The 25,013-nt window shown below is 39.6% G+C and overlaps 1 protein-coding gene and 2 pseudogenes across 1 annotated transcript in view; 1 reads left to right on the forward strand and 2 right to left on the reverse strand.

Annotated features, from left to right (window-relative positions):
• Positions 1 to 25,013, reverse strand: part of ZFYVE9 (zinc finger FYVE-type containing 9) — a 203,943-nt gene that overhangs the window by 96,693 nt on the left and 82,237 nt on the right. The window contains exon 4 of the mRNA XM_017874503.1: positions 19,426 to 21,533. Coding sequence (XP_017729992.1) covers positions 19,426 to 21,533 — 2,108 coding nt within the window. The remainder of the gene's footprint in view (positions 1 to 19,425; positions 21,534 to 25,013) is intronic.
• Positions 5,011 to 5,763, reverse strand: LOC108531187 (anaphase-promoting complex subunit 10 pseudogene; annotated as a pseudogene).
• Positions 6,450 to 7,241, forward strand: LOC108531243 (mitochondrial import inner membrane translocase subunit TIM14-like; annotated as a pseudogene).

Genomic DNA, 25,013 nt, shown 5'->3' on the forward strand with positions numbered 1-25,013 from the left:
CTTTTTTTTTTTTTTATACGGAGTCTTGCTCTGTCGCCCGGGCTGGAGTGCAGTGGCCGGATCTCAGCTCACCGCAAGCTCCACCTCCCAGGTTTACACCATTCTCCTGCCTCAGCCTCCCGTGTAGCTGGGACTATAGGCGCCTGCCACCTTGCCCAACTTGTTTTTTGTATTTTTTAGTAGAGGTGGGGTTTCACCGTGTTAGCCAGGATGGTCTCGATCACCTGACCTCGTGATCCGCCCGTCTCGGCCTCCCAAAGTGCTGGGATTACAGGCTTGAGCCACCGCACCCGGCCAGAAATATTTTTTAAACATAACCATGTCACTTCCATACCTTAACCAAACAACAATTTCTTTTCCTTCCTTCCTTTTTTTTTTTTTTTTTTTGGAGATAGTCTTACTCTGTCGCCCAGACTGGAGTGCAGTGGCCATGGTCTCGGCTCACTGAAACCTCTGCCTCCCGGGTTAAAGAGACTGCCTCAGCCTCCCAAGCAGCTGAGACTACAGGCACATGCCAATAAGCCTGACTTATATTTGTATTTTTAGTAGAGACGGGGTTTCACCATGTTGGCCACATTGGTCTCAAACTCCTGACCTCAAGTGATCTGCCTGCCTTTGGCTTCCCAAAGTTAAAGGATTACAAGCGTGAGCCACTGCGCCTAGCCAGTTTTGGTTGTTTTTTTTTGTTTTTTGTTTTTTGTTTTTTTTGAGACAAAGTCTCGCTCTGTTGCCCAGGCTGGAGCGCAGTGACACAATCTCAGCTCACTGCAACCTCCGCCTCTGGGTTCAAGCAATTCTCCTGCCTCAGTCTCCCAAGTAGCTGGGACTACAGGCATGTGCCACCATGCCCAGCTAATTTTTTGTATTTTTAGTAGAGACGGGTTTCACCATCTCGGCCAGGATGGTCTTGATCTCTTGACCTCGTGATCTGCCCACCTTGGCCACCCAAAGTGCTGGATTACAGGTGTGAGCCAACACACCAGGCACAATTTCTTTTTTCTTTTTTCTTTTTTTTTTTTGAGATGGAGTCTCACTCTTTCTGCCCAGGCTGGAGTGCACCGGCACGATCTCAGCTCACTGCAATCTCTGCCTCCTGGGTTCAAGTGATTCTCCTGCCTCAGCCTCCCAAGTAGCTGGGATTACAGATGCCCACCACCATGCCCCGCTAATTTTTTTGTAATTTTAGTAGAGATGGGGTTTCACCATGTTTGGGCAGGCTGGTCTCGAACTCCTGACCTCAGGTGATCCACCCGCCTCTGCCTCCCAAAGTGCTGGGCTTACAGGCGTGAGCCACGGTGCCCGGTCCAGCACAATTTCTTAATAACATGAAATGTCCACTGTTCACATTTTCGCTAGTAATATTTTTGACACAATTTTAATCAATACATTATTTTTTCTTTTTTTCTTTTTTTTTTTAAGAGTCAGGGTCGGCCAGGTGTGGTGGCTCACGCCTATAATCCCAACACTTTGGGAGGCTGAGGTGGGTGGATCACCAAAGTCAAGAGTTCGAGACCAGCCTAGCCAACATGGTGAAACCCCATTTGTACAAAAATACAAAAATTAGCCGGGCATGATGGCGGGTGCCTGTAATTCCAGCAACTCAGGAGGCTGGGGTGGAAGAATCACTTGAACCCAGGAGGCAGAGATTGCAGTGAGCCGAGACAGTGCCACTGCACTCCAGCCTGGGTGACAGAGCAAGATTCCATCTCAAAAAAAAAAAAAAAAAAAGTCAGGGTCTTGCCCTGTCTCCTAGGCTACAGTGCAGTCACACAATTACAGCTCACTATAGCCTCAAACTCCTGGGCTCATGCGATTCTCCCACTTCAGCCTCCTGAACAGCTGGGAGTATAGGCACATGCCACGATACCCATTTAACTTTTATTTTGTGGGTTGGGGGCTGTCACTATATTACCCAGGATGGTCTTGAACTCCCGGCCTCAAGCCGTCTTCTCACCTTGGCCTTCCAAAGTGCTGGGATTACAAACGTGAGCCACCATGGCTGGCCTTATTTCATGCTTGAACCAGGCTTCATTTAAATAAGGACCATACACTGTGGTTGGTGAATGTGACACAAGTCTCTTTTATTATATAGGTTCCCTTCAAACAACTTTTTTTTTTTTTTTTTTTTGAGACGGAGTCTCGCTCTGTCACCCAAGCTGGAGTGCACTGGCCAGATCTCAGCTCACTGCAAGCTCCACCTCCCGGGTTCACACCATTCTCCTGCCTCAGCCTCCCGAGTAGCTGGGACTACAGGCGCCGGCCACCTCGCCCGGCTAGTTTTTTGTATTTTTTAGTAGAGACGGGGTTTCACCGTGTTAGCCAGGATGGTCTCGATCTCCTGACCTTGTGATCCGCCCACCTCGGCCTCCCAAAGTGCTGGGATTACAGGCTTGAGCCACCGCGCCCGGCCAAAGCAACTTTTTTTGAAGAAACTGAGCCATTTATCCTGTACTGCCCCACAGTCTGGCAGTTCTGATTGCTACCTGCGGCACTGTTTAATGTATTTCTTTAACTATGTAGCTCCTATAAACTGACTGTTAAATTTAGAAATGTGACTAGATTCTATCTCTTTTGGCAAGACTGCTTCATAGAGCCTACACTGTTTTTAATGGAATCAATGCTAATGGAATCAGTGCTAAGAAGCACTATATTCTATAATCTCAACACTTTGGGAGGCTGAGGTGGGAGGATCACCTGAGGCCAAGAGTTCAAAACTAGCCTGAGAAACATAGCGAGATCCCATCTCTATTATTGTTAAAAAATAAAAATTACCCAAGCACAGCTGCAACGTAAAAATAAATAATAAAATTAAATTTTAAAAATGAACCACTATAAGAGTTGAAAAGGAAAGAAAAAGATGCCGGGTATGGTGGCTCACAAGTGTAATCCCAGAACTTTGGGAGGCCAAGGCAGGCGGATCACCTAAGGTCAGGTGTTCGAGATCAGCATGGCCAAAATGGTGAAACCCCATCTCCACTAAAAAGATAAAAATTTGCTGAGCATGGTGGCACATGCCTGTAATCCCAGCTACTCGGGAGGCTGAGGCAGAATTGCTTGAACCTGGGAAGGGAAGCGGAGGTTGCAGTGAGCTGAGGTTGTGCCACCTGCAACAAGAGCAAAACTGTCTCAAAAAAGAAAGAAAGAAAAAAAAAAGAACCAGGCATGGTGGTTCACGCCTGTAATCCTAGCACTTTGGGAGGCTGACATGGACAGATCACAAGGTCCGGAGTTCAAGACCAGCCTGACCAACATGGTGAAACCCCATCTCTACCAAAAATACAAAAATTAGCCAGGCGTGGTGGTGGCGCATGCCTATTATCTCAGCTACTCAGGAGGCTGAGGCAGGAGAATCACTTGAACCCGGGAGGTGGAGGTTGTAGTGAGCCAAGATCACGCCATTGCACTCCAGCCTGGATGTCAGAGCAAGACTCCAAAAGAAAAGGAAAGGAAAAGGAAAAGGAAAAGGGAAAAGAAAAAGGAAAAGAGGGTATAATAGCTCAAACTCAATGAATTAAAATTATTATTATTATTATTATTGAGTCGGAGTCTCTCTGTTACCCAGGCGGGAGTGCAGTGACACGATCTTGGCTCACTGCTACCTCCCAAATAACTGGGACTACAGGTACACACTGCAATGCCCACCTTATTTTGGTATTTTTAATAAAGATGGAGGTTTGCCACGTTGCCCAAGCTAGTCTTGAACTCCTGACCTCAGGTGATCCACCTGCCTCAGCCTCCCAAAGTGCTGGGATTACATGCATAAGCCACTGCGTCCAGCCTAAAATTCCTTTTTTTTTTTTTTTGAGATGGAGTTTTGCTCTTGTTGCCCAGGCTGGAGTGCAATGGCACCATCTAGGCTCACTGCAACCTCCGCCTCCCAGGTTCAAGCGATTCTCCTGCCTCAGCCCCCCGAGTAGCTGGGATTACAGGCATGTGCCACCATGCCCGGCTAATTTTGTATTTTTAGTAGAGTGAGGGTTTCTCCATGTTGGTCAGGCTGGTCTTCAAACTCCTGACCTCTGGTGATCCGTCTGCCTTGGCCTCCCAAACTGCTGGGATTACAGGCATGAGTCACCGCACCTGGCCCTAAAATTACTTTTTAAAAGTATGTTTCCTTCAGACATATCTGTTTTTATGCCCAAGAATAATTTAATTGTAAACAAAGCATAAGCTTGTATTCTAACTCTATTCATATACCATCATGAGCATTTTTCATACTACCTTGTAATAATTTTAATGGCTGAAGCAAATGTATGTATTATATTTACTGTATTTAACTTACCAATAACTTTTTTTTTTTTTTTTTGAGACAGGGTCTCTTTTATCACCCAGGCTGAAGTGTACTGGCACAATCATGGCTTACAGCAGCCTTGACCTCCTGGGTTCAAGTGCCTCCCAACTCAGCCTCCCAAGTAGCTGGGACTACATCGTCTATGCCCTACCATATCCAGCTATTTTTTAATTTTTAGCAGAGATGGTATGTTGCCCAGGGTGGTCTCGAACTCCTGAGTTCGAGGAATCCTTCCACCTCAGCATCCCAAGTAGCTAGGACTATAGGCATGTACCACCACAACCAGCTATTTTTTAATTTTTAGTAGAGATGAGGTCTCACTATGTTGCCTGGGCTGGTCTCGAACTCCTGAGCTCAAGAGATCCTCCCACCTTGGCCTCCCAAAGTGCTGAGATTACAGGAGTGAGCCACCACACCTGGCCCATTATCCAATTTTGGACACAAATTACTTTAAATGTATTTGCTATTCTAGTTTAGTAACACTAAAATACACATCTCTTTGTTACTGCACTTGTTTTAAGAATTATTTACTCAAAAAAGGAATCATTAGCTCAAAAAATTGGAACATATATCCGCCTTTTATTGGCAGAGATGAGGTCTTGCCACGTTGCCCACACTGCTCTTGAACTCCTAGGCTCAAGCGATCTGCCTGCCTCGGCCTCCCAGAGTTCTGGGATTACAGGTGGGAGCCACCACGCCCAGCTACAGATGGCTTTTTTTTTTTTTTTTAGTAATGTAAAATATGTGAGCTTTATTACATGCTAAAGAAAGAGAATATGACCCAAATTTACCAAAGTTACAATAAAATATTTTTAAACATATACAACATTGCAAATAACTGATGCTTTTTTCAATAAAGATACCTGATATACTATTTAAAGACAGGATAAAACAAAGATACGTTTAATGACTTCCATATCATTTAAAAGTCATCTTATTGAACAACACATCATGAAATCTATAGTTGTATATCTAGGAAATTTACCAATGGCGCTCTCTTCTACCGGTGTGTATATTTTAATTTGTCTCATATGAGTGTCTCTTCCATTTTGATGACTGGCTAGAACAGCAATCTGTATCATGAATGCACGAGTTGGCTTCCTATGATTATCAGTTAAGGGAATGTGAATCCAGTCACTTGGTTCCACCAATTCAAGTTGCCGAATTTCTTGAAGGTTGTGAAAATTATTTCCTACTTTGGCTGAGATCTTGCTTGGAGTATAGCTTTCATCAGATTTGTAGTCTGCATAAATACATGTCTTAACTGTTGTTTTTCTTCTGAATTGGATGTTCACTAAATAAGGCTGGGAGCCATCTGATTGCCAATAAGATTCTAGATTGTCATCTTGTAACTGATCCACTCCAAATTCTGGTTTGCAAGATGAGAGTGACCAAAAAGCCTGTGACCCAATGTCCCATACTGTTCCAGTCCTTTCCAACTGCTTAGGGTCAGCACCAGGAGATGTTTGGTGTGGTCAGTTTTTAAATATTCTGGCTGCTTGCCAAAACTCAGGTTCTCAGGATCTCCAGCAGCTCTGTGCCACTCCCATTCGGCTTCCTAGGACAGCCTGGGTTCCCCAGTGACCCACATGTGGCTTTTTAATGTATAAATATAACAGTGTCAATTTCACCAGCATTGAATACTATCAACATTTTCTATTTTTTGTTATATAAGCATAAAATTTTAATTTCTACCTTAGTGTCTAGTAAATTAAAATATTTCTCCATTGTTTACCAACCCACCTAAACATCTTTTTGCTCATTTATATACTGAAAATGTGATGTTTTAACTATAGATGCTGTAAATAATAAAGATACTTTGCCAGTTGACATTCTATAACCAAATTCTGATTTGTTCCACCAGAGAGAGCATTGATTTAAGACTCAATATAAAACAATAATATAAACTCTGTGTTTTTCTTTCTTTTGTCACCTACCTAGACTGGAGTGCAGTGGTATGAGCACAGCTCACTGCAGTCTCAACCACCCTGGGCTCAGGTGATCCTCCTGAGCAGCTGGGACCACAGGCACATGCCACCATGCCCAGGCTGGTCTAGAATTCCTAGGCTCAAGTCATCTGCCTGCCTTGGCCTCCCAAAGTGCTGGGATTACAGGCGTGAGCCACCACACCAAGATTGTTTTTCAAATAATTCTCTTCTTTAAAAAAATTATAATCCGGTGGTTTGTGCTTGCCATCGGTGGCTGTGTCAGTCTCTGGTAAAGGTGTGTCACTGTTGGCCGCAACCTCTGGGCTGGAATGAGCCATGTTCCTGGTGCAGCAGGGAGCCCAGCCATGGCCAGTACAGTGGTAGCAGTCGGACTGACCATTGCTGCTGCAGGATATGCCGGCTGTTACGTTTTACAACCCATAAGGCATGTAGAACCTCAAGTAAAACAAATTTTTCGGCCAGGCATGGTGGCTCATGCCTGTAATCCCAGCACTTTGGGAGGCTGAGGTGGGCGGATCATGAGGTCAGGAGATCAAGACCATCCTGGCTAACATGGTGAAACTCCATCTGTGCTAAAAATACAAAAAATTAGCCAGGTGTGGTGGCACACGCCTGTAGTCCCAGCTACTTGGGAGGCTGGTGAGCCAAGACTGCGCTACTGCGCTCCAGCCTGGGCGACAGAGCGAGACTCTGTCTCAAACAAAACTAAACAAAACAGAACAAAAAACCCCAAAACAAATAAACAACAACAAAAAACCAAATTTTTCAAAGTCTATCAAAATCTGCCTTCGGTGGAGGCTATTACAGAGGTGTGTTTGAATCCGAGATGACAAAATGGAAAGTAGCATTAATAGTAGCTGTAAGCACTACTGCCAATAAAGAGAAAATAAGAGGTGCTCATTGACAAATTACACTCTTAAATCATCCAGGTATATCTTCTTCTATCATAACCAAAAATCAATGGAGCAAATGATTTGCTAGAATGTCAAACTAAAAAATGAAGTAAATGTATGAATTTTAAGTTCATATTACTTTATGTATATGAGTACCATTTTTTTGCAATAAAATGCCTCAGCGCTACAATAAAAATGTGACCTAGATTAAATGGATAAATTTCCAGAAACACAACATCTACCAAGACTGAATCAGTAATAAACAGAAAATCTGAATAAACCTATAACTAGTGGGGAGATCGAATCAGTAATCAAAAACTTCTCAACAAAGAAAAGTCCTAGATTAGATGATTTTGCTGGTAAATTCTACCAAACATTTAAAGAACACCAATCCTTCTCAAACTCTTCCAAAAAACTGAAGAGGAGGAAACACTTCCTAACTCATTCTATGAAGCCAGCACTATCTCGATACCAAAACAAGGCAAACATATTATAAGAAAACTACAGACCAATATTCTGTATGAATGTATATTGATACAAAAATCCTCAAGTAATTAATAGCAAATTAAATTGAACATATTAATAGAATTATACACCATAACCAAGTGATATTACTGGAATGCAAGGATAATTCAACATATGAAAATCAATTAATGTAATCACATTACCTGAACAAAATGAAACGAAAAACCCCAAATGATCATCTCAATTCATACAGAAAAAGCATTTAACAAAATTCAACACTTTCATGATTTAAAAAACCTTAAAACAACCCTAGTAACAGAAGTAAATTATCTCAGCATAATAAAGGCCATATATTAAAAATCCAGAGCCAACATCACATGCACTGGTAAAAGACTGAAAGCTAGTCTGGCCAACATGGTGAAACCCTATCTCTACTAAAAATACAAAAATTAGCCAGGCATGGTGGCATGTGCCTGTAATCCCAGCTACTCAGGAGGCTGAGGTAGAAGAATCGCTTGAACCTGGGAGGCAGAGGTTGCAGTGAGCCGAGATCGTGCCACTGCACTCCAGCCTGGGTGACAGAGTGAGACTCCATCTAAAAAAAAAAACAAAAAACAAACAAACAAACAAAGAACGACTGAAAGCTGGCCAAGCATGGTGACTCACACCTGTAATCCTAGCACCTTGGGAGGCCAAAACAGGCAGATCGCTTGAGCCTAGGCGTTCAGAACCAGCCTGGGCAACACAGTAGACCTCATGTCTACTAAAAAATTTAAAAAATTACTCAGGTGTGGTGGTTCACACCTGTTAGTCCCAGCGACTCAAGAGGCTGAGGTTGGAAGATATCTTGAGCCCAGGAGGCTAAGGATGCAGTGAGGTGAGATGGTGGCAGTGCACTCAAGTCTGGGTGACAGAGTGAGACCCTGTCTCAAAAAAAAAGACTGAAAGAACTTTTGCTTTAAGATAGAAAAAAGATAAGGTTATGTACTTTTGCCATGTCTATTTAACATAGTATTGGAAATTTAGCCAGAGCAATTAAAAATAAATAAAAGGCATCCAAATTGGAAAGGAAAAGGTAAAATTATCTCTGTATACTGACAACATATGCTACATTCAGTAAACCTCAAAGATTCCCCACAAACTAACACACAAAAACTGTTAGAGCTAATAAATGTGGCAAAGTTTCAGGATACAAAATCAACAAAAAAGTCAGTTGCATTTCTACATACTAATAATGAATTATCCAAAAAAGAAATTAAGGAAACAATTCCATTTACAATAGCAACAAAAAGAATAAAATACCCAGAAATTAACTTAACCAAGGAGGTAAAATACTTGTACAGTGAAAACTACAAAAGACAAAATATTGCCAAAAGAAATTAAAGAACATATAAATAAATGGAAAAACATCCCATGTTCATGGACTAGAAGACTTATTATTAAGATGTCAACAATGCCCAAAGTGATCTACAGATTCAATGCAATCTGTATCAAAACCCCAACTATATTTTCTGCAGAAACAGAAAAATCCTTCTTAAATTCAAACTGAATCTCAAGGGATCCAGAATAGCCAAAATAATCTTGACAAACAACAACCCCAGAGGACTCTCATTCCGTGGTTTCAAAACTTACTACGAAGCTATGGTAATGAAAACCATGTGGTACTGACATTAAAGACAGACATAAAGACCAATGGAATAGAAAAAAGCCCAGAAATAAACTCTCACTTATATGGTCCAAAAGTTTTGACAAGAGTGCCAGAACCATTCCATAGGAACAGAACAGTCTTTCCAACAAGTGGTACTGAGAAAACCAGATACCCACATTCAAAAAACTAAATCTAAGCTAATACTATACACGAAAAATTAATTCAAAATGGATCAAAGACCTAAACACAAGCACTAAAACTGCAAAACACTTAGAAGAAAACATAAGGGAAAGACTTCATGACATCAAATTTGGAGATGATTTCTTTGATATGACACCAAAAGCACAACAAAAGAAAATGTAAGTTGGAGTTCATCAAAATTAAAAACTTTGGTGCATCAAAGGACAACATAGTGAAAAACCCAAGAATGAGAGAAAATATCTGCAAATCATTTATGTGATAGGAGACTGATATCCAGAATTATATATAAAGAGCTCTAAAACTCAGCAACAGAAAAGACAACCCAATTTAAAAATGGGCAAAAGACCTGAAGAGACATTTCTCCAGAGATATATAGAGACAAGTACATGAAAACATGCTCAACATCACTAATCATTAGAGAAATACAAACCAAAACCACAGTGAGATACCACTTCACACCTATTAATATGGCTATTATCAAAACAACAGAAAACAAGTGTTGACAAGTATATTAGTCCATTTTCACATTGTTATGAAGAACTACTGGAGACTAGATAATTTATGAAGAAAAGGGATTTCACTCACAGTTCCACAGACTTAACAGGGAGCATGACTGGAAGGCCTCAGGAAACTTACAATCACGTCAAAAGGCAAAGGGGAAGCAAGCACATCTTACCATCGTGGAGCAGGAGAGAGAGAGCATGCAAAGGGGAAAGTGCCACACTTTCAAACAACCAGATCTCATGAGAACTCACTATTAAGAGAACAGCAAGGGGGAAATCTGCCCCCACTATTCAATCACCTCCTACCAGGCCCCTCCCCCAACACATGGGGATTACAATTCGGATGAGATTTGGGTGGGGACACAGAGCCAAACCGTATCAACGAAGATGTAGGAAACTGGAACTCTTGTGAATAGTTGGTGGGAATGGAAAATTGTGCAACTGCAGTGGAAAAAGAATATGGTGCTTAATCAAAAAATTAAACACAGGACTACCATACAATCCAGCAATTCTACTTCTGGGTATATACACAAAGAACTGAAAGCAGGGACTCAAATAGATACTTGTATACCCATGTTCATAGTAGCATTATTGGTAATAGCCAAGAGGTGAAAACAAGTGAAGTGTCCATTGATGGATAAATGAATTAACAAAATGTGGTACATACATACAATGAAATATTCAGAGTTATAAAGGAATGAAACTCTGATACACACTATGTGATGATTGGTATTAGGTGTCAACTTGACTGGACTGAGGAATGCCAAGATGGCTAGTATTGCTTCTGGGTGTGTCCGTGAGGGTACTGCCAGAGGAGACTGACATTTAAGTCAGTGGACTGGGAGAGGAAGACCCACTCTCAACGGGGGTGGGCACCATCCAATCAGCTGCCAGTGCATGAAAACAAAGCAGGCAGAAGAAGCAAAGATAAGCCTGCTTGCTGAGTCTTCTGGCTTGCTTTCTCTTTTTCCTTATCAGATGCTTATATCCCCTCCTCCTGCCCATGTACATCAGACTCCAGGTTCTTTGGGCTCTGGATTCTGAGACTTGCACTAGCAGCCTCCTGGGGGCTCTCAGGCCTTGGGCCTCAGATTGAGGGCTGCACTTTTGGTTTCCCTGCTTTTGAGGCTTTCAAACTTGGGCTGAGCCATACCACTAGCTTCTCTTTCCCCAGCTTGCCAATAGATTATTGTGGGAATTCACCTTCTAACCATGTGAGCTGATTCTCCCTAATAAATTCTTGTATATACACATATATCCTACCTATTAAAGTCATATATATATCATATACCATATATATCACATATATATGATATATATATATCTCCATATCCTATTGGTTCTGTCCTTCTGACTAATACATGCTACAACATGGATGAAATGTGAAGATAGACACAGAGGTACAAACATTGTGTAACCCCTCTTATATGAGGTACCTAGAATAGTGAAATTCATACAGAGAGTAGAATAGCAGTCACCAGGCATCAGGGGCAAGGAAAGATGGAAAGTTATTAAGTTTGAGATGATAAAAATGGCCAGGCACGGTGGCTCATGCTTGTAATCCCAGCGCTCTGGGAGGCCGAGGCGAGCAGATCACCTGATGTCAGGAGTTTGAGACCAGCCTGACTAACATGGCGAAACCCCGTCTCTACTAAAAATACAAAAATTAGCCAGACGTGGGGGTGGGTACTTGTAATTCCAACTACTCAGGAGGCTGAGGCAGAAGAATCACTTGAACCCAGGAGGCGGAGGTTGCAGTGAGCCAAGATCACGCCATTGCACTCCAGCCTGGGCAATGAGGCGAGACTCTGTCTCAAAAAAACAAAAAGTTCTGGAGATAGTTGTTATGGTTGTACAACAATGTGAATGCATTTAATGCCACTGAACCATACACCCTCAGACCCATATACACTGGTAAATTTTATGTTATGCATATTTTACCACAATAAAAAATTATGACTAGTATTTAGAATGTATCAGCAGACTAGATATTGAGGAGATGGCTTTCAGGAGAAGAGATGCAAAATACAAAAAATAGCATGAACTCAGTGCAAACATTTTCTAGCTACGTGTGCTTTATTCCACTTTGCACCTAAGTTAACTGTGAATAACATTTGGTACTGAGTGAGGGCCTACTACCTTTCTGCTTCCCAAGGAGCCCAACCAGTGGCCATGTTTTAAAACCAAAGGAAGCCAGGAGCAGTGGCTCACACATATAATCCTAACACTTGGGGAGGCTGAAGTGAAGACAATCCGTTGACCCCAGGACTTCGAGACCAGCCTAGGCAACATTAATTTTTTTTTAAAAATCAGTGGCTGGGTGCAGTGGCTCACGCCTGTAATCCCAACACTTTGGGAGGCCAAGGTGGGTGGATAACCTGAGGTCAGGAGCTCGAGACCAGCCTGGCCAACATGATTAAACCCTGTCTCTACTAAAAATACAAAAAATTAGTCAGGTGTGGTGGCAGGCGCCTATAATCCCTGCTACTTAGGACGCTGAGGCAGGAGAATTGCTTGAACTCAGTAGGCAAAGGTTGCAGTGAGCCAAGATCTTGCTACTGCACTCCAGGCTGGGCAACAAGAGTAAAACTCCATCTCACGAAAAAAAAAAAAAAAAAAGAAATTAGTTACGCGTGGTGGCACATGCTTGTTGATGCTTGTTGCCCCAGCTACCCAGGAGGCTGAGGTGGGAGGATTGCTTGACCTTGGAAGGTCACGGCTGCAGTGAGCCATGATTATGCCACTGCACTCCAGCCTGGGCAACAGAGCAAGAGTTTGTCTCAAAAAAAAATAAATAAATAAAACAAAACAGGATAAAAAAAATCCTTAAGAAAACTGATCTCTGAAGTTATTGTCTTAATGTGCTACTAATACAGATTTTCTGTATTCACACCTAAATTCTCAAATGTTAAACAAAAATGACTTCAACTCAAGTTACCCAAAAATAAACTGCAACTAATTTAGCAACTATTCAAAATAAGAAATTTATATCTAATAAAATAAATATTAGACATTTTTCATCTTTCTCTTTGAAACAGTATTTAAGAAATTTGTTTTAAAAATTATGCCATAAAGGCCAGGCATGGTGGCTCACACCTATAATCCCAGCACTTTGGGAGGCCGAGGCTGATGTATTGCTTGAGCCCAGGAGTTTTGAGACCAGCCCAGGCAACACGGCGAAATCCCGTCTCTACAAAAAAATACAAAAATTACCTGGGTATGGTGGTGTGTGCCTGTAGTCCCAGCTACTCAGGAGGCTGAGGTGGGATAATTGCCTGGGCCCAGGAAGTAGAGGCTGCAGTGAGTTGAGATTGCATCACTGCACTCCAGCCTGTGTGACAGAGTGAGACCCTGTCTCCAAAATTAAAATAAAATTATGGTGTAAATGCAGACATTCCTCTCAGAAATGCAAAGAAAATAACATAAAATCACCATAAAGAAACCTATTTATTTTTAATCTCTCAACTTTATTTAGGGGAAAGAGCATGAGTTATACAGTTAGCAAGACTGCTTCAGAGTTCTACCATATCAGTTTCTTCAATGTTAATTAGGGATACCATCATCTATCTCATAGGTTTACCAGGAAGATTAAATTAGATAAAGCAGAGTAGGCACGAAACAAATGCCAGCTCCCTTTTGTTTCTAGAAGTCAAAGTCCCTGAGTTTGAATCCTAACTCCACTTACCAGCTGTGTGATTTTGAACAAGTTACTAAATCTTTCTAGGCCTATTTTGTCACTTGTAAATGTGGATTGTAACAGTAGCTACTTCCTAGGGTTGTTATGTGTATTAAATAAAGCCTATAAGTCTGGATTTAGAAAAGCACCTGGCAAATGATAAACAATAAATATTAGTATGTCATTCTCCTCACAACCACCACCACCACCACAATCTTTCTGCTTCCCACTGCAGAGCATCTGCAGCTTTGTAACTGTTCATTTCTCATTTCATATCTTTAAGTCATCTACAGAAACATGAATGATATGTTTTACCAAGAGGCCCATTCTTTTCCTTTTTTTTTTTTTCTGCTTCTCTTTAGTAAAAAACAGAATACCACACAGTAAGTAAATGCTCACTGAATGAAAGAACAAATAATATGTCATAAATTTTTTTTTGTTTTGAGACAGAGTCTCGCTCTGTCACCCAGGCTGGAGTGCAGTGGTGTGATCTCAATCTTGGCTCACTGCAACCTCCGCCTCCTGGGTTCAAACAATTCTTGTGCCTCAGCCTCCCAAGTAGCTGGGATTACAGCTGCCTGCCACCACACCCGGCTAATTTTTGTATTTTTAGTAGAGATGGGATTTCACCATATTGGCCGGGCTGGTCTCGAACTCATGATCTCAAGGTATCCACCTGCCTCAGCCTCCCAAAGTGCTGAGATTAAAGGCGTGAGCCACTGCATCTGGCTAAATTTTTAATTTTTTTAAAAAAGAACAAATAAATGGAAATAGGTGGACAGGTAGCAGCACAGACTGGTCCTACAGAACTTTTCTTGCTTCTCCAACGTAAAATGCGTATATTGCAAAGATAATATAACAATCTCACCATATCTCCAAGGACAAATACTGATTCTAACCCACTAAGTCAGGACCGGACTGGATTATTTTTTTAATTCATCTAATAAATATCTACTGACTGAAAGTCAGTAAACTGACTGAAAGTTTGATGCCAAGCACAAAGGGCTCTTGAAATTTCAATTCACTGTTAGGCTTTACTTTCCCTCTCCAATGTAACTATCTCACTGTCCTCAAACCTTCATCATCTATCCCTATTTCACCCTTCACAATGTTTATATTATCTATATGAAGTATGAGCCAATCAGTGTAAATTTCTTCATGCTCTCACCACTAACTTCATAAACCAACCTCTGTCTGGCCCTACCCACTGAAGAGCAAATCCTCAACATGTTGTAGATCCCATCCCTTTGGCTTTCTCAAGGATTTTTCTCTTCCTTTGTTCAATCCTCCCTTTCTCCTAAAACTTCTTTTCTAGAGGATCACCCATACCACTATATAAAGACAACAGTATTTCCCATCCTCAAAAAGGCATCCATAACCATCATCTCCATCTAATAATTGCTACAATTTTTTTCTGTTTTCATGGCAAAAGTTCTTCAAAAAGCCATCTCCACTTCCTCCCTTCATATTCCACTTTCAATGCATTCCCATCTGGCTTCTGTATCCATTGCTCCACTCAATCAGCTTTTTTCAATGACACTGTTATAGCCAAGTCCAATGGTCCCTTTCCTAACCATATCTTACTGACAGTATTTTATATAGGTGATAACCCCTTTCACAAACTACATTCCTCTTTTGACTTCCAAGAGACCATATTTTCCTGGTTTTCTATTTATTTACCTCTCTGCTCACTCCTTGGCAACTGGTACTGGGTCCTCCTCTGCTTGACTTCAAGGGCTCAGCCCTGAGTCCATTCTCTTCCCTTGGTAATCTCACCCATTCCCATGGCTTCCCATTGTGCTCCTTATATGACCTGCAAAGCTCGACATCATCTATTCCTTAAGTTCCTCATCAGCATTTTTTTTTTTTTAATGGAGATGGGGTCTCAGCTCTGTCACTCTCGCTGGAGTACAGTGGCTATTCACAGGCATGATCAGGATTTTTCTTCCTGCAGCATTTTTCTCTCTGTTCTTTGAAGAACTGACTCCTCAACCTTGATGTGTCATCTATGTCACTTCTCAGATGCCTTCTTCTCATACCTTCTTCTCCCACCCCCATTTTTTATATTATCCCTCCTTATCTCCCTCATGGCCCTTGCCACAAGTCATGCTTTTTTGTTTTGTTTTGTTTTTGTCACTGGCCTACTCTTTACATACCATGAGGGTAAGCAGCACAACATCATTGATACAAACTTGGCACCCAGCACAGCGACAGACAGATAACAGGCACTCCGTGTTTGCTGAATTAATCAATGATCTGGGACTCATTTACTCACTCATTAACAAACATTTATTGAGTACTTCACAAGTGCCAGGTATTTGTGCTGGATGCTGAATACAAAAACAAATCAGAGGCAATCTCAAGATCTTTACAACCTAATGGGGAACAAAGACAAAGACAATACTGTGTGATAAGTGCTATGACAGTCAGGGTGAGACCACTTTTAACCAATACAGCCTTTTGGAGAGTGTGTAATGGAAAATATTTCCCTGGGTTCAGCTTCACTAGAACCCATTAATCTAAATGTTGGTCCTGTTTTTTTCATGCCAGATGGCTAAAATCACATCAATTACAAGGCAAGACAAATTTTCATGCAAAGTATGAGGGAAACTGTAAAACTGACATGTAATATTCTAAAGCAGCTACTTACTACTCTCATATCTATTCGCTCCCATCAGTATATAAGTAAATAAAAAACTAGGGAAAGAAACATCTTGGTTTGAATCTGTTCTTAAGTAGGAACAATACATATGACTAATTTAAAAATATTTTCCAAAGTTCTTACACCCATTATATCTAAATTTGATACCATCATCTAAAGATTGAAGGCACTGGATTAAAAAAAAAAGTACTGCTGCGTTAAGAAATAGTATTCATTTATTTTTTAATTCATCTAACAAATATCTACTGAGCACCCACAAGCTCTAGGGCTGAGGATACAGCAACAATCAAGGCAGAAAAAATCCTTACCCTCATGGAGCCTGGAACTGAATTGCAAAAACAAATAATAAATTAAGATAAGATATAAATGAAATCATAATTAGAAAGTCAGTAGATTGGCCAAGCACAGTGGCTCATGTCTGTAATCCCAGCACTTTGGGAGGCCAAGGCAAGTGGATCACTTGAGGTCAGGAGCTCCAGGCCAGCCTGGCCAACATAGTGAAACCCCTGATTGCTACTAAAAATACAAAAATTAGCCAGGTGTGGTGGCACATGCCTGTGGTCCCAGCTACTAAGGAGGCTGAGGCAGGAGAATTACCTGAGCCCAGGAGGCAGAGGTTGCAGTGAACTGAGATCACAAGAGATCATGCCACACACTCCAGCCTGGGCAACAGAGACTCTGTCTCTCAAAAAAAAAAAAAAAAAAAGATTCCCATGAGATCATAAATTCCAATTTACATACCTCTGAATCCCCAATACCTACCCTAGAACCTTTTATATATTAGACACAATATATGCTTGTTGCAGTAAAGGGAATATAGCTATAAATGCTAAGTAATTACTACATATGCTTAATTTCTACTGAAATGGAACAAACTTCCTTTTTTTCAATATATAACATTATTTTACAAAATCACATCGCTTGGGGTATTTTTCTAGCTGCATTCCCAGCATAATCCAATTAATATCTATGTTTATAAGCCCTTTGCTTCTGAAAAGCTCAAGGATTTTTACAGATATTATCTCATTAATACTTATAACATCTCTAAGGTAAATGAGGGAAAAAGATGAAATTATGAATCCATAATCCACATGAATCAATGAATTCATAAATTCCACAAATTCCACTCAGCAAAAATTCCAACCATTTTGCAATCTGTGATGCATTTTGTGCATCATTTTCTTTCTGAATCCACCTAAGGTACCTATTTACTCATTGTAACTGGATGTGCTGGCCTTTACCAAAAACGTTTTCATTATTTACTTAAGAAAGCAAAAATTTCAGAAAGTGTTACAGTAAGCAAAATACAGAACAACGTAAGAATGATGAATTTAATCTCCAAATAGTATTTCAGCTAACAAGAAGACTGGAAAATATTTAGGAATTAGACACATCATTTTCTTCAAACTTTAGCAATCAGAGAACAACAGCCCAGTGTCAGCGTTAGCTTTTTTGTGCTCCCGGTAATTTGGTTCTTTTGTGCTAGGATTTTCTAGTAAACCTTAGTGACTGCCCATCTAGGAACCATTTTCCTCCTCTTTTTTTAAAATAAATTTTATGATATACATTTAAGGTATACAACATGATGTGATGAGATACATCCAGAAAGTAAAAAGGTTACTATAGTAAAGCAAATTAACCTATCTATTGTCTCACATAGTTACCCATTTTTGTGGCAAGAGGAACTAAACTCTACTCATTTAGCATGAATCCCAAATAAAGTATAATTTTATTCTGCAGAGTCCTCATGTTGTAGATTACACGTCTAGACTTACTCATCCTACATATCACTACTTTCCCTTCTCCTTTGTTAACAGAACCCCACCTTTACTCAGCCCCAGGAGATAAATCATGATTGATTAGATAATCCCAATCCCCTTTGCCTATAATTGTCATGGTCTAAAACTGGCCAGTAAATTGAAGGAAGTTGCTGGAGGTCCCTTCCTCCCTGATACGAGGGTGGCAAGAGTAGAGTAGGCTCTTTTGGCCCCCAGCCAGTTTCTTTGTGCTTAGGAAGTTGTCAGGTTGAGACCTGATAATTAGAACTGAGATACTATCTTCTGACACGAGGGGAAGACCAAGAGAACTTCCATGATCCTGTCTCTGCACCCAGACATAAATCACTGAGTCTCATAGCTTCTGTTTAGATGAAATAAATGTTATTTTCACCTAAGTCACTGGGGGTCAAATACTCTGTTCCCTGAAGTTGAAAGAACCCTAATTAATACAGATGGACCAAAAAATCAGGCAAGAAGGGAGGAAGAGATTAATCATTGAGCACTATGACTTCTCAGATCTCATTTAATCTTGACAACAGCCCAATAAAAGCTATTAATCTTTTTTGGTTTCTTTTTACAGATTATAAAACTAAGGCTTAGTATATGTAATTAATAGTAACAAAGCTGACATTTTATTCTAGACCTGGCACCAAATCTCAAAAATATAAAATCTCCTTCCCTCCTTATTTACAACTCTAAACAAACAAACAAACAAAAAACTAGATGCGGTTTTAGCTAACAAAATTTGGGGAGAGCTAAGGAATCTCATTCTTACAACCTTGTCATAAAATCTACAGACTTCATTTCTACTTTGTATCAAAGTTATATGGGAGAAAAGACAAAAATATGTGTGCATGTCTATAAAGAGTTCCAGAATGTTTCGTATAATGGCAAAAATCTCACAGAAAAAAAGTGGAATGGATTCTAAGTGTAACATTTTCAAGAATTAAATGTAATTCTTATTTTATTTTTTGTATTTAAATGCATTTTCAATAAATAATGCAATAAAAGTTAATGACAAATATTTCCTAAACTGAAAGAATAACTTCCTTATTTCAAACTATTACATTAACCAAGTAGCTATCAATACAGAAACCACAAAGTTTACACTTCCTCAATTCTCATCTCTTCATAAAAATTGATTCAGCGTAAATCATGGCAACAAAAAAAAGTGTATATACTATCCAAGAATCAGTGAGGTCATTTTTTATACAGAAATTTACTAGAACTGGGTTTTCAAAAATGCTATTTATGTCAACTCAACCAGACATATATTCACCTTACATTGCCTTTATTACTATCTAATTCAGCATGACAAAACACACATGCCAGATTTCTGAGCTTATACATGCAACTTACCTTCCCACATGCTCTGCAGTGATGCCTCCTTTTGGTGAATGTAAACCTGGCTTCACATTTCATGCAATTTGGAGCCTGAGAATCCGGTACCCACACTGGAGCCACCTCACCCAGAGTGGTGAATGGCTTTCTGGCAGAAATTCCAAACTGACCAGCTCTGAGATCATTATCTGGGCTATCTGGAGCTAATGCAAGGCATGGTCTACTGGAGATCTCAGCCTCATAACTTTCTAAATGTTCCCCATTTGTATCAACATTAGAGATGTTTCCCAAAGATGCACCGCATACATTGGTTGCTGAGTTTTCCCCTAATTTTGCTTTCCCAAGAATATCATTTTTATTTTTAGTATTATTTCCACTGTTTGCAGGAAGGTCATTTTGTAAATGGTCTGATAATGGCTTTGGAATTTGAAGTTTAAGATTAGAAGGTTGCTTGGGTCTTGCACCACCAAAAGGAACACTGACAGATGGCAGGCTTGCTACTACCTTGGGGGAAGACTGCCCAAGCACTGATGGAACTTGACTACAGAAATTATGTAAATAATTTTTCTTCATTAGGTCACCAGTGCTATTTAAAAGTAGTCCACTCCCTTCTGTGGCCTCATTTCCTCTCTGTTCATAAATATTTGAGTAGCATTCTGACTTGCTTTCCTCTATTTCTTTTTCTTCTGTTACTGAATCTTCTTTGGAGGGTAAAGTCTTTGGAACAAAAGAAACACCTGGGCCCTGCATTCCATAGGAATCACAACCATTATATAGAGAATTTGCTGCTGGTGTATCTATAACAGTGGAGAAATCACATTCTTCACTTTCACTGATGCAAGTTCCTTTTAAATCTAGACCTGCATCTGCCAATCCAACACACTGTCCTCCACTATCACCATTAGTGTCCTCAGGCTGACTAATCTGTAGAAACTTTTCCTTTTCTTCGTTTACTTGGCTATCATTCATCTCATTTAGTTTAGTCAACTTCCAATTAGTCATGTCCTGAGATTCAGAGAAATGCTCTGTCATATTAAGGAATTCCGTAGTGCCAAGAATTTCTTCATGTTTATAACCTTCATTTTCATCAGCCCTAACTTCACTAGGCACAAGGCAATCTGAAAACCGTTCACAGTCATTATTCCTTCCAGACCCACTAGGCACATCTGGTTTGAGAAGCAAAGGTAAACCAGACCGGAGGGATTCTTCAGTTGTGCTCTCCTCTGCTGGCTCTTTCTTCATCAAAATCCCCTCACTCATGTGGGAAAAGGAATTTGGACTCCCTAGACCTGTCCTAGGAGAGCTGATTTTGCCAGTGAGGTCCTCATCTGGTATATAGTTCTCTTGCTTTCTAATAGCAGGACCTCCATCTGTTCCATGGGATGAGATTACTGAATCAACCGTTAAATTTGTAATCGCAGATATGGAGGGGTCTCTACCTATATTTCCATCATCCTTTAATTGTGAAGGGGAACAGACACTGGCTAGACTATCAGATGAAGTAGTACACAGATGGTTAACAGAACTCCCCTCTATTTTCGGTCTATTCAATGGATCCAATTGTTTCTCTGAGTTCATATCTTTTTCAGTGGACTCATTTATACTAAAACTAAATTGATCAGTTTGTCTGTTTTCATTATCCAGTGAACAGCTAAAAGCATCCATAAGGGATTGACTATTATAATTATTACAATCCTGTAAATCGTTTTGTAATGTCCTTTTGTCACAGTTATGCATGACGGCTACAACAAGAACATTCTTCTCATCTGGCAGACAAGTCAGGTTTCCACATTTCTTCTCTCCCACTTCAACAGCACTGCATTGATCATCACGACTATAGCTTCTCTTAATTAACTGATCTTCTGCAACAGCATTTTCATCAATCCACATTGTGGCAATCTCTGGATTTAAATTACAGTCTTGTCCATTAGCACAATGATCCTCTTCCTCTGTGGTCAGGGGAGCTGAATGAGCCAGAGAGAAGACTTTCAGTTGTGGTTGTGACTCATTAGAAACTGCAGATTCATTCACACTGGCCAAAGTAGGGTTAAATGACAGCCGGTCAGAAGAGGGATCTAGAATCTTATTCCACTTTGTATCCAATAAAGTAGAAGAAACTGTTTCATCTGGAAAAAAATAAGTAATTAAAATAAGTTTGCTTGTAACACTGGAAAAGCTTATGACTAAGTTAATCAACATTTCTAACTATCCTTTGAAAATTAAATATTCCAAGGATATTAGATTTCTAATTCGGGGCTAAAAATAAGAAAACATATTTCAGACAATTCTCTGCAATTATACGTCACCAAATGGTAATATCTCAGACTATTCCAAGCAACAAGAGAATTCTACCTCAATCTAATAACATAATTAAACTGACCCACAGGTGAATGGGACCCAGAAGAGGGGAAAGCACCCTTGGATTGAGCAAAGCCAGGACAGGTGCTAATCTAATGGATTAGATGGAAAAAATATTAGAACAGTGGCTAGGATAAGTAATTAAGTAGGAGGGAAAATGAAATTTTCTGTAGAGACTGAATGTTCTACAATCTATACTACAATTGGGATGTGGGTTTGAGTGATATACCCATTTGTCAAAACTGGACAGTTAAGATCTATGCATTCTAATATATATAAAGTTTACCTTTTAAAAAGCTGTAAAAAAATAAGAATGAAGCAGGAAGTGAGAAGGTGATAACGGTATAAATGAAACAAAATGGCAGCATATGAAACGCTGTGAAAGCTGGATGATGGGCACACTGGGGTTTATTATACTTTTTACTTAAAAATATTTTAAATTTGCCCAACACGTTAAAAGAACGTTTGCCACGGTATGTGAAATTCTGCTTGTAACCATGTCACAAGCAGATATTGTATTTGTCACAATACAAAATACTGTATTGTATTTGTCACAATACAAAATATTAATCAGGTTCATATTTATATTATTATCTAAGGACACTGGGCAAAAAGTGTTCATTTATCACATCAACCTTCTTATAGTCTACCAGTAAGCATAACTTCATATAATGTTTCTGTTTAGTTTTTAACAGATCATAACTACAATGGCTAAGTTATTCTCTCAAGTTATAGGGCTATTGCATATGTCTAAGTAAATCAGAGAAATAAGGAACAATGCATTCAGTGCCTTTCCTGCTTTCTTCCTCCAGTATCTCTGATAATCATGGCCCTGAAATTATGCAGATATATTTGTAACCTCAATCCTCATCTGTAACATTAATCTTCAATGTTTCCATAGCACCTTAATCAAAATTTTATTAAGGCATTTACTATACTGAAATGCAATAGTTTATTTACCCTTCTCTTTCAACCACTGAATGATTTCTGAAGGCAGAAATCATTTCTGTCAATATAAGTCCTCACTTTGCATAGTGCCTGATAGGTAGTAGATACACAATAAATATGTAAGTGAATATCTACCATAGTAAAAGCATCAGGATTGAGGAACATGAAGATTAAACGATAGCTCTTGCCTCTAAGAAGGATACAATCTCATTGGGAGAATAAGAGATACATACAAACATCTAATTAGCAGTATGGAGTAGCATAGGTACAGTAAGTCCTCACTTAACATTGTTGATAGGTTCTTGGAAACTACAATTATAAGCAAAACAACTCACTGCATAAAGAAGCCGATTTTACTATAAGCTAATTGATATAAATAACAGTTAAGGTTCTCCGGCATACAGTACATCAATTTGCTTAAAGTCACAGTTTCCAAGAACTTATCAAAGACATCAAGTGAGGACTCAGTGTATCTGAAAACTATTATGTAGGAGTAGAAAATAAATTCAGAGGAGAAAGATATTTTCCAGGATGAGGCAAGTGAGCTTGAATTCATGGAGGCAGGAAGAACTGGGCTACGCTTCAAAGACAGTTTTAGGTAAGTTTGGAAAAGAAAGCATTAATAAATAGAGGAATAAGGAAAAGCATATCCCCAAATATAAGAATTTAAGGAAGCAATAAGTAAATCAGTTTGGGTTGAGAAAAGAATTAGTGTAAAGAAGTAGCTGTTGTTGTTTAAAAGGGCATAAAACTCAGATTGTGTGAAGAATGGGCTTAGTATCCTCTGAAATGTCAAATCCTGAATTTACCAAATTTGAACCAGTAGAGATTTTATAGACATTTGAAGTTTAGTAACACAGGCTTCCTTAAAAGAAAAGAAAAAAAAAGCAAATAAGTCATATTTCCAATATGGTTCCTGGAAACAAAAAAATAGTTACAGCTTCTTACGAGAATATTTAGCAATGTTCAAACAGAAATGATTGGGTATTAAAATTTTCATTATTCAACTGCCTCCTACCTGGGCATAATGTTAACTGCCTAGTGTCATCACAGTCTGTGGTATATTTTTTCATTTAAATAAGAAAATAAATTAACACAAAATGAGAAATCATTTTATTTAAAGTATATTCTGTAAGATACCATGAGGCTTGAAGTGATAGTTTTTAATGCAACTGGTAGTGAGATTCAAAAAAATAGTTCAAACAAATGAACCACAAAGTTACAATGAAGAAGCTGGTTTCAGAAATCCTTCTCCTTCTAAAGGAGTTATTATTTTGTAAGCAATTGCTCTATTTTATAACTAAAATATTTTACTGATTCAACAAAAATGTATTGAAAAACAACTACACACAAAGCACCCTAATAGAATCTACAGAAGTCACAAAGAGACAAATGAATGAACTAAGAGTTTGATTAGAGTCAGTGGTATTCTAGCACAGTATTCACATGATTAGGTGTAATACACGTCTAGGTACTTATGCCTCAAAGAACTGTGATACACAGGGCTAAATCAAAACAAAGATTAAGAAAATACTTATACAAACAGTTGAAACTCAGAAAATAATATACTTTCCAGCTTGGTATGTACAAAGCCCACCTGGATGATGTAAAACCCCAAATGATTAGATTTCACATTTACATGAATCGGGAATGAGTCTAGGAATATAGGTTAGTGTTAGGTCATCAATCGTAAAATATGAGAAGAGCAGGCCATTCTGGTAGCCTTCCTCTCTCTCTTCCCTCCTTACTGTCATGATCCCATATTCAATTTAAGGCTGGCTCTATTAAAGATCTAAAGCAACAAAATCAAACCTAATCTGTCTTCCCATCTGCTATCAAAGAATAGCCTGAACCACTGAATATAGCAAAGGTTTGTAAACCAATATGAAAATCATGGGCTACATTATTTTTTGAGACAGGGTCTCGCTCTGTCACCTGGGCTGGAATACAGTGGCATGATCACAGCTCACTGCGGCCTCTATCTCTAGGGCTCAAGTGATTCTCCCTCCTTTGCCACCCGAATAGCTGGGACCACAGGTGCACCACCACACCTGGCTAATTTTCTTTGTATTTTCTGTAGAGATGGAGTTTCGTCATGTTGCCTGGACTGGAATCATGGACTTTGGATGGAAATATATCACTTTGTAAACTTGTTAATGCCATTTCCTGTTAGAAATAGAGAACACAGGGGAAATACAGTAAGGAGGAAGAAATTTAATTATGGCTTACCCATTCAAGTTAAACCAAGAGGGAAATTAGAAGTGAATCTCTTGGGCAGGCATGGTGGCTCATGCCTATAA

The sequence above is a fragment of the Rhinopithecus bieti genome, unplaced genomic scaffold (assembly GCF_001698545.2).
Source record: "Rhinopithecus bieti isolate Rb0 unplaced genomic scaffold, ASM169854v2 scaffold_7684, whole genome shotgun sequence".
Classification (NCBI taxonomy): domain Eukaryota; kingdom Metazoa; phylum Chordata; class Mammalia; order Primates; family Cercopithecidae; genus Rhinopithecus; species Rhinopithecus bieti.